This window comes from Marmota marmota, unplaced genomic scaffold (assembly GCF_001458135.2).
Source record: "Marmota marmota marmota unplaced genomic scaffold, marMar, whole genome shotgun sequence".
Taxonomy (NCBI): Eukaryota; Metazoa; Chordata; class Mammalia; order Rodentia; family Sciuridae; genus Marmota; species Marmota marmota.
In genome coordinates this window covers 66645087-66660433 of record NW_025999842.1, presented here as the reverse complement: position 1 = coordinate 66660433, position 15347 = coordinate 66645087, and the positions used below count along the sequence as shown (strand labels likewise).

The 15347-nt window shown below is 34.3% G+C and overlaps 1 protein-coding gene across 16 annotated transcripts in view; it reads left to right on the top strand.

Annotated features, from left to right (window-relative positions):
* Syne1 (spectrin repeat containing nuclear envelope protein 1) overlaps positions 1-15347 on the top strand; it is a 373023-nt gene that overhangs the window by 41628 nt on the left and 316048 nt on the right. For 13 of the 16 annotated variants that reach the window (XM_048800002.1, XM_048799999.1, XM_048800027.1 and 10 more), the window contains exons 4-8: positions 1625-1708; positions 5645-5665; positions 6139-6231; positions 7191-7369; positions 11813-12009. In XM_048800002.1, the coding sequence (XP_048655959.1) occupies positions 1625-1708; positions 5645-5665; positions 6139-6231; positions 7191-7369; positions 11813-12009 (574 nt within the window). The remainder of the gene's footprint in view (positions 1-1624; positions 1709-5644; positions 5666-6138; positions 6232-7190; positions 7370-11812; positions 12010-15347) is intronic. The other 3 variants (XM_048800010.1, XM_015502320.2, XM_048799993.1) reach the window with 1 other exon arrangement.

The following is a 15347-nucleotide window of genomic DNA, read 5'->3' as shown; positions in this document are numbered from 1 at the left end:
CAAATGAAGATCACATGGAAAGCAGTACATACATTTCACATTCATTCCATTCAAAAATATGTTTTAAATATATGTCAAAATAAAGCGTTGGAGAGAGTATGAGTCAACAGTGTCACTGGACGAGAGTGAGAAATAGTGGATTTTTTTTGGAAAAATTTGAAATTATTTTGCAAAAAATAAAAGTTGTGCTCCCTCTGACCTGATGGTTCTCCTCCAAGTATTATACATCCAAGACAAACTATGCTTGTACAAAAGGTGGTAAGTACAGGAATTATCCGTCAGCATAGATTATTATAACCTATATAATATAATATCATGGAAATAACCCAGGTTCACCTCAGAGGGAGAACATACACAGGGCACATTATCACTGTCAAAATGCATGAAGTATGGATGAATCTCAGCAATATAAAGTTACACAGAAAAGTAAGTTTCCAAGGATTAACACAGTGCTGATCTATGTAATGTTTAAAAATCAAGGGAATGTTCATTAAGGATGCATCTGAATGAACTGGATCCATAAAAAAAGGAAATTTTAGGACTGGATTTAATGTGGTGGTTGTCTTGGGGAGAGAAAGAACAAGAGGATAGGGATAGAAGGATGTGATGATGTGGACTGATGTGGTTTTCTCTCACTGAATTGTGTGTCTTGGCTTTCTTTTAGTTGGCAGATTAATGGGTATTTTTTTTTTTTTTTGCCTTGCAAAAATAAACTAAATAAGTGGGCTGGGCATATGGACAGATAAAAAGCTAAGTCATGTATAACAGTTTCCCAGTGAAGAATAAATAAAAGTTTAAGAAGTGTATCTTCTACTTTAATATTTCTTTAAAATCACACCATTATATTATTATGCAATACAATAGTAATTGAAATGAAAAGATACTCCATTTTGAATTTTAATGGGAAATTATTTAGAGCTCTAAGGCATCAAAAAAGAGAATAGTTTGCAAGTTTTCAGCCTGAGAGAGACTTCTTTGCCTCTGTGAGACTGGTATTGGCTGTGAATGTAAAGAAGGCAACAATATCAACTTCACTGAATTTATTTTGACTTTTCAAATTAATGGTGTGGCTCAAAGAAAGCACAAATACACTTTGGCGACCTTAGCACAGATGACAGAATATCCAGGTACTCAAACATAATGTTGTGTATAACATCTTCATTCTCACAATCCTGTATTTAAACCTTGGCTTGGCTTCATGTGTTTTGGGCCAATCAAATCAAGAGATGTCAGCACTATTGTCAGTATCTTTGCAGACCCCTATGACTGTAAAAAAAAAAAAAAAATGGTGAGTGACCAGGAGTACGTTTCATATAAATATTTCCTGGCCTGTAGGGACACCCATCTCCATATACAGCGTGGAACTCCATGAATGTCTGCTTTCTGGCATGCAGAAGCCCCAAAGGCAGCATTTACAGAGAAACTGGGAACAAATGTCTTTATAAGGCGGGTGCTTCAGGGTGCAGAGGGATAGTGCTCCTTGGCATATTTGCTTACTGTTGAAGAAGTTGAATAATGTCAGTTGCTTTTGAATAGCTGAATAGCCTTCAAGTATAATTTTCATCCATTTAGATTTTTTTAAATGTGTGCTCTTTTTTGGTCCCTGTTCTTTCCCTTTTCACAGCCTTGTGAACAAGGACATCGTATGAAGCGAATCCATGCGGTGGCAAACATCGGCACTGCACTCAAGTTTCTGGAAGGAAGAAAGGTAGGAAATGATAGAGAACACTGGAAGAAGGAGGCATGGGCAAAACAATGCTTCCAGAAGTAGCCATGGCTTCAAAGCACTGCCAGTTATCTATGCAGCAAGGACACATGATATTATTATAAAATAATTTTGGATTTACAGTAAAGTTGCAAAAAAGGGTTTCACATCTACTCTTCACTCAAATTCCTCTGAAGTTAAAAACTTATACAACCATAGTACTATTATCAAAATAAGGAAACTAAAATGTTGTGATACTGTTAATGAAAGCACAGATGTTAGTCTAATTCCATCAAATTCCTCCCCGTTGCCTTGCTTCTGCCCCAGGACTCAATCCGGAATCACCCAGGGCACTCGATCATCTCTTTATTCTATGAAGAGTCCTCATTCTTTTCTTGTCTTTCCTAACCTCTGATATTTTTGATACCATCGATTGGTTATTTGAACATAATGTCTCAATTTGAGTTTGTATGTTTTCTCATGATTAGATTGAAGTCATACATTGTTGGCAAGAAGACCAAGGACATGATGTTGTATTCTTCCAGCATATCACGCTAGTGAGCATAGAATTCTGAAATGCCATTGCTGATGAGGCAAACCTTGATCACTTGATATATAATGTAATGCCAAGACTATAAAGAACAGAAATTATTCAGCTCACAGTTCTGCAGGCTGGGGAGTCCGAGAGCGTGGTGCAGACACCTGTTCAGCATCTAGTGAGGGCCTTCTTGCTGCATTACAACATGGCAGAGACAGAAACTTGAGTAAGCATGGGTCAGCGCAGCTTCCTTTTCCTATAAAGCCCCCAGTCCCATCAGGGCCACCCATCCCACCCTAATGGGCTTATCTGATCCTAATCACCCCCCAAAGGCTGCCTCACCAATGCCATTGACAAAACTTGAGGATTAAGTTTCTAACACATGATATTTGAAGGATGCATTCAGATCATAGCAGGTAGTGTCTGCCATGATTTCCATGATGTTATTACTGTTTTTACACTTGATGAATAACTTAGAGGAGATCATTGAGACTGCTAAATCTCGGCTTCTCCTCCTAACTTTTGCTCACTGATTTTTTGCAAATAATTATTTGCAATAATTATTTCTGTACTCTTTGCCTACTGGTGATTTTGTGTTTCCCTCATTCTATCTACACTTATTGAAATTGTTCTGTAGGAAAAAAGATGTTCTTCCTTCTTCACTCTATTTATTGACTTATTCAACTACTTATTTCTTTCAGCATGGACTCATGTAAATTTGTTTTATTCAGACTTATCAAATATTGTTATTATCATTTCGTTGCTCAAATTGTTCCAGCTTTGGCCATGGAGAGCTCTTTGGCTGGCTTCTTCAAGAACAAGAAAGTGCTTAAAATGTTTCTGGTAACTACAGGTGATTCAGGCTTATATGTTCCTGCCGCAGTCCTAGAGTCAATCACTTCTCTAAGGAGGCTTTGTTCCTGTTACGGGTGAACGGTGTTCATAAACCTAGATCTAGGGTTTGCTCATTGCTACTGAGGTGATGTTGCTTCTAGGCTTTCCCAGCAGATAGGTCCAAAAGTATGTATGCTTACTCATTTCTGTATGTACACATGTGCTTGCCCCCCTACCTATCTGTATGCATACATATATGTACATATACATGTATGGCTTCTCCTGTGTGTGTGTTTGTATGCATATGTAAAAAAACAAACCATTAGTTCAAAATGATACATCTGATTCCAGCCTAATTCCATAAGGCTCATTCTAGCCTCACATGCTTATTTATTTCTGTTTTCTCCAATAATGAGAGCACTGGCTCTTATCCACAATATATTTGCTTATTTTTTGTAACCCTGCTATATGCATAAAATAGTTTTGGAATTGCTAGTTCATATTCTTGTCAGAAACAGGTTTACTAACTGGAAATCAGTACTTATTATAGTTCTTTTTCCCTTTAGCATTATATTACCCAGTCAGAAGACTATTTTCCAAATGTACTTTAGTTATTTCTAGTCTTCCACATCCTCTGCAGTGTGCTTGAATTAGAAATTTTTAATAGTTATGTTCTATTGTTATTGTGTAACACACTGAGCTCATGAGCATGCGCGTACACACACACACACACACACACGCACATCCTGCTTTACTTTATTTATTTATTTATTTTTAATTTGGGGGAGACATTACCATGATTCTAAGAGTAAAAAACACACTAGTAAAAATTTTTCTGATCTCTTTTCTTCCATCCCCATTCCCTGGCCTCTAACTCGATTTCCCACCTCTCCTAATCAATCTCTCTTGTTTCTTTTCAAATAAGATGTGTGTGCATATGCCCCCTCCTTTCCTACATGAAGGGTAGGAGTCCATAGGTGTATTTTCTGTTTTGTTTTTTGAAGTGTATCTTGATAATCACCCCAAATCGGTTCATGACTATTTCCACGATTCATTTTTAACAGCTGCATAATATGCTGTTACCTGGATGTGTCACTGTTTGTCAGCCACTCTTGTGAGTGGGCACTGAGGTTGTTTCTAAGATTTTTCAAACACTAAGTGGAACTAATAACTATGTTAAAAGTACTTTCATCTTATTAGAGGCATGTATTTTCTAGGTAGAACCCTAGAAGTGTGTTTGCCAGGTCAAAAAGTGTGTGTGTATTTTTCTTAGATACCGCCATATTTCCCTCCAAAAGGGCCTCACCAATCCTCTTAGATTTAGCTTTTTCTACTTTGTGGAAATTTAGTATGTCTGTACTTGGCAATAGCAAAACCAGCTTTATAAACAGGTATCCATATACTTCTGGGAAAGGGAATAATTTGATTACTTCCTAACATCTACATGTACTAAGTTAATTCATTCACTTTATAAATGTACAAAACAGGAACTTGAAAAAAACTTAGATCCTGACCCTTAAATAACTTTTGTTTTGAAAAGTTGGCAATGCAGTGAACCCGGATAAAGTTGTTAGTCTTGCAAACTTCATGCCCTACACAGATTCTAGGAACTAGGACCATGTAGAAAAATACTTTTATCTCCTTATACAATATTGGGAAGTGTTTGCAAATCACTCTAACTTCATTATGATTGGAGAGTTTACCTTCTTCTTGCTCACCCTGTGTTAGCTTTTCATAGAAAGCAGAGTAAAGCCTTATGGAACAGGATACTAGAGGATTCCAGGATATTAAGTCTGCCATTTCCATTGTATAACAAGAATGTTTTAATTCATTCTGAGAAATATTTATTGGTTAGAAAAAAAAACAAATTTCCTCCTGTTAATTAATATCTTGGAGAAAACTGTAAAGACTTAATCTATGAAAGGCATTTTTTCTGAGGACTCTTCCCATTGAAGATTTGCTCCACAAGATCCATTTTCACAGAAAAACCGGAGAAAATTAAAAATAAATAAATATAGGAATCATATTTCTAAAGTTAACATTTGCCCTAGACACAAAGTATTACAGTTGAATGTATGATAAACATTTTAAAAAATAAACAATTCATAAACTTCTGAATTTTATATTAATCACACACCTCATGAAATCTTAGCTTAGCTACATGCCTAAGGAGTATGTCATTATTTTTTTAATTCAGAATTTGTTTATGAAAAAAGATGCTGAACAGTTATTTCTTATATGCTATAGATATTGATGGACATAGAAGTTCATTTTGCTTGAACTTAAGAAACAACCTTTTTAATAATTAGGAGAACATAAAAAATAAATAATTAAGGGCATTTGTGGACAGATTGGAATCTAAGGAAAATGCTTTATAGTACATTGCCCAAAACTAAATGCTAATAATCTCTATTTTACTATTTCTTGGCTTTACTTTGTTTTTTGAAATTTATTCTCAAAGTCATGCTCTAAATTTACTATCTTTTATTCCTTTTGAACAAATAATGCTGATTTTGGAAGGTTATTTATGTATGTATATCATCTTCTTCCTTTGTTTTACATGTCAGTCCATGTACAGAGGATCACCGGTTAGTACAAATTTTAGAATTTTTAATTCCTGATTTTTATAGGTAAAAGAGAACATAAGTTTCATGCTATTTGGTAGAAAACTTAAAAGTAAGTGCATCTTCTTAAGCTAGTCTTCATGGTTTCTTTTTAGTCAACCTTTTAATGTAAAGAATAATCTTTTTTTTGTTTGTTTGTTTGGAAATTTTTGTTGATAATTCCTTGCATGATGTTATATATTTTTAAAAATTTTAAATTTAAAAAAGTTTTTGAAATCAGTTTTTTAGTTGTTACATTTTGTGCACCTAACAAATGCACCAGAAAGTTTCACTGAAACCATGTGTGCGTGTGTGTTCACAGCTCACCCTACTTACTCTTGTGTACCACCTCATGACCTCAAACCTTACTGGTGTCTAATAAAGTTCTAATTATTGTGTAATTAAATGGGTTGTAATATTTCTAGTACATTACTAATGCAGTTTTTCTTTTTAAACAGATTAAACTAGTCAACATTAACTCCACTGATATAGCTGATGGCCGACCATCAATAGTTCTTGGATTGGTGTGGACCATTATTCTATATTTCCAGGTATTGTGCTACAGTTTCTTTTTCAGTTGATGTTATATCACAGAAGGAAATGGTAGTAGACATTTTAATAATGTCATCTTTTCTTTAGCTTAGCAGATATGTTAACTTCACTCATAACAGGGTATTTGGTTGCAAGAGAATTTCCTCTTCTCTCTTGAAACCCTCCATTCCAAAATACTCCAATAGAGGTACCCACTCTGAAAAGTAGGTCAATCTCAATGGAGGTGGATATAGGCATAGAAGGAGTTGGGGAATTTTTTTCTTTTTTTCTATGGGAGTAGTTCTAAGCTCCAGGGGGGGCATATTAACCACCATTCCATGCAGAATAATTGTTATAAATATTAGGTTTTATTTTATTAGTGGTATCAGTCAATTTTCCATTTTTACAACAAAATAACTGAGGCTGGGTAACTTATAAAGAAGAATATTTAACTTACACTTTGGGTAACTGAAAGACCAAAAAGTATGGGGCCAGTTCTGATGAGGTCTGGTGGCTGTATCACATCAGGGCAGATGGCATCATGGCTTGTGCCAGAGGGAGAGATCACAGATCACAGGGTGAGGCAGGAAGCCAGAGAGACCAGGAAGTTGCCCGACTAATAGTGTTCTCATGAGAAGTAACCAATGTCCTAGGGCAGCTCCCTAATGACTAGGCTCAAACTCCTAAAGGCCAGCACCTCCCAAAATTGCTGCACAGAGGACCAGGCTTCCAACATATGAATTTTCAGGTGACAAGCTCAGATCACATCTAAACCAGACATCAGTTCATTCATGCATTCAACAAATATTTGTGACTGTAAGATATAGGGGCACAGTGAGCACAAAGAGGGATAAAATGTCCTCTTGTGCCCTATAAGAACTCACATTTCAATGTCATTTTTATTGGGAAAAGTATATTCCAAGGAAAGAAAAACCAAAGATGATTCTTATGTTTTTGCTCTCTGTTAACTCGTAAATAGATTGAAGAGTTGACCAGCAACCTGCCACAGCTACAGTCTCTGTCCAGCAGTGCCTCTTCTGTGGACAGCATCGTCAGCTCTGAGACCGCCAGCCCACCAAGCAAGCGCAAGGTGGCCACCAAGATCCAAGGAAATGCCAAGAAAGCTCTATTAAAATGGGTGCAGTACACAGCAGGCAAGTAAGTATCAAGGGTTTGTTTGAATTTGGAACCCTGTGATAATTTGAGTTATCGATTTATCCCTTATTACACCTTCTAATGATTGCAAAATTTGAAAAGATATTTGAATGAATGACTTTTGCTTTAGCTCTTATTTCACTGTCCTTGAACTAAAATGTAAACATAAGTTCATCACCAATACTCCAAGAAAATGCTGTAATAAAATGAATTCTTTCTTCGTTCATGTGATTGGGCCTGATCGATTCAACTGATAATTTTTTTACTTTTGATTAGTGGCCTGAGGGCTAATTCTAATCAGATCATTATTTAGATTCTCTGTTCCTATTAAATAATGTTTGCACAAATAAATTACAAGCTCAAACTTGATTATCTCTTCAAAAGACTCTTGAATTCGATTTAATAATAATGTTAAGAAAGGTCTACATTCTGAAAAACATTGTATTTGTTTCCATTCCCTGAAATTTTCTAGAAATTTTATTTTTTGATTTTTACCCTTTGTTCTCATATCTATAACAAAGATTCCTTTGTCAACTCTTGCTTTATGAGTTGAAATTTAAATTTACATGTACATACATTTTGTTATGATGGTAGATGGAAGATTACTACTCTTCAAAAAAGTACCTTTTCATAGCAATTCCAATGGGATATCTATCCCGTTGATCATAGCAATATTTTGTGGCCTGATGTGGTCACTGTCAAGTTTCTTCACATAAAAGTTGTGCATTGGTTTGATTTTCCTAAATAGCGTGAAATATTAACTAACTTTCTATCTTGCTTTACTTGATTGAATCTAATCTGAATCTGATTATCTACTTTGGGAAAACAGTTGTAAATAAGTACTTATTATAAAATACTGAGGTGCTAAAACATAGAGAGTTCTATTTTTAAAATGTTTGAAGAGCAAAAATAAGGAGAGAAAAATCAAAAATAGATAAGATGTAATTAGTGTTACTGATTTATGTAGGTTTGTTTAGCTTTTAAAGTGTGTTAGTTGTTTTCTAATTTTAGGTATATACTTATGATTTAGTGCAGCCAAAAATATTGTGAAAGCAAATTTGTGTGACTCTTTAGACTCTGTAGTAGAAATTAAGATTAAAAATCCTTCCCGTAATATTGGTGCACTATTTGATTATAAACACATTGGACCTTACTAACCTCTATTGTAACTTAACTGGACAGGGAAAAGAAATGTCCTGGGTGGAAAACTGATGACCGCTTGCTGACATTTGTCACAATGCTATTGCATTTACACTTTGTAATAATTCAATGTGCTCTTCTATTGTCCATTGCTCCACACAGCATTAAACTAATCAAAAATAAGTTGATTTTTATTTAATAACCTAGTGGCTTGAGGTTAACTCAAATTTAATGCTGTGGGAGTTATCCTACATCGAATTTAGTTTCATACATACTGTGTTGGGTTTCTAAGATATGCAGAGATATGCTAACAGCGCAAAGTCATTCCTACAACTTATATGTTTGTGACATCAGTTTAAGTTATATTTTCCTTATCTGTATAAATGTCTAATATCATGATCCCCAGGGGTGTCTACCCATCAATATAACAATCAGATCCATTTCTTCGGTAACTGTGTAAACTGTAGAGTTTGGACTCTTTGTCATGAAAATTCTGTAAGGACACATGACGTTTATGCCACCAAATTGTTGATAATTGTTGTGAAGCTTCCTTTTACATGGCCCCTGTGTACACTTTTTAAGCAACTTCTTACCTGACATGGATAGAAGACTTTAGGATCTGTATCCATTTCAATATGTGCATGACAACTTTCCTGAAATTGTTATTATCTTATGGGGGACTCTGTAGTCTGGATCACTCTCACAGGATTCTCACAGCCAATGGGAAGGTGGGAAATGAGAAAATATTTAGAAAGCACCTGACTGATTGCTAGAGTGTATTCACTATCTTCACACAAAGTTTAAAGAGATTTGAGAAATGAGTCAAAAACTGTATTAGTAAAACAAAATCATGAAGCCCTTTCTATTTTCTTAGCCAATTTCATGGACTGCTAGTACATATTCTCAGAAATAAAAAGCACTAAGTTAAACCATTTGCATACCTATTATTAACTGTCTAAGAAGAACAATTATGTTTTAACACAGAAATAAATCAGATAAACAAACAAATGAAGATATGAATACCCCAAATCATTCAAAATTACCTGAAGTAAATGTAGAGCTGTTTTAGTCAGCTTTTTCAGTGCTGTGAATAAAGCACCCAACTAGAACAACTGTAGAGGAGGAAAAGTTTATTTGAGGGCTCATCATTTCAGAGGTCTCAGTCCATAAACAGCTGGCTCCATTCCTCAGGGTTCAAGATGAATCCAGACATCATGGTGGAAGAGGTGGTGTAAGGGAAGCAGTTCACATGATGATCAGAGAGCAGAGAGTAAGACTCCACTCTGCCAAATACAAAATATATACCCCAGAGCCACATCCCCAATTCCAACCTTCTTCAACCTCACTCTATCATTTTGGTTGCCACTCAGTTAATCCCTGTGCAGTTATTAATTCACTGATTGGATTAAGACTGTCATGACCCAGTCATTTCTCCTCTGAACCTGCTTACATTGTCTTACATGTGAGCTTTTGGGGAACACCTCACATCCAAACCATAACATAGTAGAGACCAGAATTGCCTGTAAACTGACCACATTTCATCACTTAAGTAATGCACAAGTTTTCCTTGGGTTTATAAGATTCTAAAAGGAGAAGTTTGAACTAAAACCAGAACTTTTGAGAAATATTTACTACTACTTTGATGTAATAAGAAAAGGTGTGTATCTTCACACACACACACACACACACATTATACACGTATATTTATTTCAGCAAATGCAAAAGGAAAAATACACTGAAACATTTTAATGATTCCAAGATAGTAAATATTTAAGAAAACATTTTAAATATTTCTTTTAGAATATCTGAAACAATAAAAAAGTTCAAGGAAACATTAAATAACAAGGTGATTATTTATTAGCTGGTTGTTTATTTGTGCCTTGTTTTATTATGTTAAAAACTAATATGAAGTGGCTTAAAGAGTCAGGAATATTTATAAATGAGAAAATGTGAGCAAGGAAAAATATAGGTAGAAAAGTAAGATGAAGAGGAAATATACAAATGAAAAGATAACAAGGACAAACTTTTCAACCTGTATGGATATTAGATGTCTGCTCAAAGAATTTGTATCCATACTGCCAGAGACACAAACTCTAGAAGAACCAAGAGCAGATTCAGGATTATAATTACTAAAGTTTTGGACACAGTTTTTAAAAAATATTTATTTGTAAAGCCAATGATTAGGTCCAGTGATGCTATTTTCAGCACATGATATTTTATGTGAACTGAATGCACTTTAGTAAAATGTGATTTAGAGTAAATCTAAAGTGTCCTGAGATAAATTTAAGGGAACTTAGCAATTTATTAATGAGTATGGTATAGTATTTTTTTATGAAAATTTTGAGAATTTGGTAAAAACTCAGTGATGTTTTTGTTTTATTTAGGAACAACTATAAAGTGGATGACTAATTTTTTAAAAAGAATCTGTCAGATGACTTTATCCATGAATATTCCCTAACCAAGTAGTCGCATCTATAGGTTCTACATTTAATCATGGGGTCTCACTGATGTTCACAATCATCTTTGCAACTCTTTTTTGGAATTCCCTTTATAATTGAGAAATTGTATGTAGAAAAATCTCTCATGATTTTGCCTCATTTTTATTTCTAATCATAAAGTATTATTACCATCTTGAACTGCTTTCCTAATTGTAACTGGCTTTGAACTTATCAAATCCATCACCAAAGAACAAAGATTTGTCTACAGAGCATTGCTTTCAAGATAATCCCAAAAAGAAAATTTTAAAGCAATTTGATTGGTGGGGCAATGAAGTTATCATCTAGAATTGTGTCAATTGTGGCTCTTTTGTGACTACTTTGTGTATATGATCACATCCTTTTTCTTTTATATGCTCTGGTGTATTGGATATGATATAGCCACATCATCTTAGTCTGTTAGAACCTTGGCCTATATGACGTACTGTTGTTTATCATTAAAAATGTGTTGGATAGAATTTCTTTAAAAACACACACTGGTTAATTCTTGTCACTTTTGGTGTTTTTATCACTTTCTCTTTTTAAAATATTGTCACACATTTTCCTCTAAATGTATTTCCCTTTCAAAAATAAGTGTGAATTATGATTCAAATGGGCCATCTCAATTACTGAAAAAAAAATCTCATAAAAACTATAAATTTTATTATCCTCTAAAATATTTTTTTGCTTAATTCCCCCCCAAAGGGAAAAAAAATCATTTAACTGATATAGTGCATCATTGGCGGTGAGCATTGGGTTTTGCATAAGATCTTAAAGAAAGTACTTGTGTCTATTCAGCATGTGACACTGTTTCTGTGTTTACCACACTAAGGCAGATCGGAATAGAAGTGAAAGATTTTGGGAGAAGTTGGAGAAGTGGAGTTGCCTTCCATTCCGTTATCCATGCCATCCGACCTGAGTTGGTGGACTTGGAGAAGGTGAAAGGCAGATCTAACAGAGAAAATCTGGAGGATGCTTTCACTATTGCTGAAACACAACTGGGCATTCCAAGACTGCTGGACCCTGAAGGTATGTTGAATAATTAATGACTGTTGCATACCTCACTGTAGGCTATTTGTATGTATTAAACCCACAAATTGCATGACTCCTAAGGCTCTTTACAAGACAGAAAGCTGGAGAAAAGCAGCAAGAAATACTATCTTTCTGCAATAATTTTCTTCTGGATAAACATTTGCCACTGTATTTGGAAACAGAATATGGAACCATTGCCCCAAACAGCTCTTTGACATGGTGTAACAGCCACGTAAACTGAGCTTACTCAACATACCAAAGGGTGAAATGAAGGTGTTGGAAGTGTATGCAGGAGCAAAAAGTTACTCTAAAACCCAGAAGAAATAGATCATTACTTATCTAAGACCATATATTCAAAATGTTAGTCATTAGATACTTAGAAATGAAGGCATTCATCCAATGTTTTGGCGAAAGTAGCAGACTATCCAAACGGTTGACTACTATTTTCCATTCCAATTCTTTTGCATAATTTTTGTAAGATTGTGAATTTTAAGACTTTTTAAAAATGAATTTAACTTTTGTAAGTATTCAAAAGACAGTTATGATAAAACTGTAATAAAGTAGTAAATTGTTTTCATATTGAAGTAAAAGTATCAAAATGAATTTTCCAAATGTCATACATAATTCTCTATTTGTGTTGGAAATTGTGGAAATTCCCATTAATGAATGTGTAAGTGTAATACACGGTGAAAAACAAGTTTTTCTAAAAGATTAGCTTTCAGAATGAATTCTCACAGCCCTAAAGCAAAGATGATGCCCTGGCATTTCCAAAAAAAAAAAAAAATAGAGACCTGAGTGGGTTTCATCTGAGATGAGAGGCCCCATGGAGATCCCTTGCCACCTTAGGATGCTGATTTGGGGCCCCACATTCACTCAAATCATTAAGGAATTTCCATCTGTTTCCATACAAGAATGCCAAAGGGGAAACTACTATGCACACATCACAGCCATCAGCTGCAAGAGAGCTGAATCTCTTCATAGTATAGGATGAGAGTATAAAGCATTCTTTGATGTCCACTAGAATAGAAGGTCTTAATACTTCTACTAATTCTCAGAAACTGAGGTTGCTCAAATGCAAGGTTATCCCAGATAGAAGTGATCTTGTGTTTTCCTAAAGAATTTTCCTCTTCAAAAGTAATTTAGCCAACTTTTAGACATACAGATACTAGATCTTAGCCAAAAGGCCGAGAAGCGATAGACATACAGAATAAATAGACCAATACCTATTGTAAAAGTTATTTTATAAGTTAGGCATATATATATTTAATGGCACATACTATATTAAATCATGTATTAAATTTTGCTTTTCTTTCCATGTTTCCACTTCATGAAATAGTTTTATTCCTTCTTCACATACCTCTTTAGTATTAGTAAAGAGTGTCAGTATCAAGTATGACTGATCTTGTCACTTCTAAAATCACTTTTAAGTCATCTAAGAAATTCCAGGATCTTTGTTTTTTTTTAGAATCCTACATTGATTGTCCCTAGAAATTACATCACAAATTAAAAGAAATATTCATCAATTGTTGTGGGTTTTAGGTTTGTTTGGTTTGGTTTTGGCTGTATAAATTGTTCTTCAAAATGTCATCACAGTTATTGACTTTTAAATGGGTATTTTAAAGATTTGTTTATAACATTTGGTACATTTTATTTATTCAGTCTTATCCCCACATACAGTTACTGAATCTGCCAAAATTCTGGTGCCTTATTTATACCAATTTTATAGAGCAAATATCTGTAGATTTGAAACCACATGATTGAGATGTTTTTCAGGCTGTGTCTCCCTCAAAAAGTACTTGATTATTCAAACTATTATAATTTATTATTTTTATTTTTTAATTGCTTTTATTTTTTAAATACATGACAGAAGAATGCATCACAATTCTTATTACACATATAAAACACAATTTTTTATATCTCTGTTTGTATATAAAGTATGTTCACATCAATTCATGTCTTCATACATGTACTTTGGATAAGGATGTCCACCACATTTGACCATCATTGCTAACCCCCTGCCTCCTCCCTTACCCTCCCACCCATCTGCCCTATCTAAAGTTCATCTGTTCCTCCCATGCAACTATGGGAGGATATAAGTCACCTTATGAGTTAGTCACCTTATATCAGAGAAAACATTCACCATTTGTTTTTTTGGGATTGGCTAACTTCACTTAGCATTGTCTTCTCCAAATGCATCCATTTACCTGCAAATGCCATGATTTTATTCTCTTTTATTGCTGAGTAATAAAAATATTATAATTTATTTTTAAAGGAAGAAATAAAATTGTCTTTGTTCACAGATGACACAAATGTCTAGATACAAAATTTTAGACCAAGATTGCAAGATAGAAGGTTAATATACAAAAGTGTATTTCTTTCCTATATACCAGCAATGACTACTTGGAATATGAAACTTAAAACACAATACCATTTATATTACAATGAGGGGAAAAAGTGTAAGTGCAAATTAAAAAATATATATACAAGATTTCATAAGGAAAACTACAGTGCAAATGAAGAAAGTAAAAAAGATCCAAAGAATGAGGAGATATTTCATATCCCATATTCATGAACAGGAAGACTCAATTTTAAGATGTCAGTTCTTTTCAATTATTTATTTATTTATTGTAACAAAAACTAAAAGTTTCAGCTTAATAGAAGTATATATGGCAGAGTGGTAGACCAGAGGACGTAAAAAGGTTGAGGTGGTGTGGGGGCTGTTGATAGCAAAGATTTCCTGAGGATTAGTCAGGAAAAGGGCAAGGTCACCACATAGCAGGAAGAATGAATTGATGAAAGAAATAACATTTCAAGCGAAAGGCAAAGGACAAAGGAAATACATGAAACAGATGGGGAAAATAGATAAATAAGAGTTAATCATGATTTTCAGATTTTATGAGAAGAAAATTACTAATATACAAACATTCCAAATTTTTTCTCTGTAAGCCTTCCAAGGAAGTCCTGCCTTGCTGTTCTAGTTGTGGGACTACTATTTTTATTTGTTCTTTTTAGATATACATGACAGTAGAGTGTATTTTGGCATATTGTATATACATGGAGTATAACTTATTCTAATTGGGTTCCCATTCTTGTGGTTGTACATGATGTGGCATTTCATTGATCATGCGATCACATATGAATGTAGGAAAGGATGTCCAATTCATTCTACTATCTTTTCCATTCCCATCTCTTCTCCCTTCCCTTCACTCCCTTTATTCACCTTTGTCTAATCCAAAGAACTTCTATCCTCACCACACATAACACTTATTGTGCCTTAATATTCACATATCAGAAAGAACATTTGGCCTTTGGTTTGGGGAGACTGGTTTATTTTA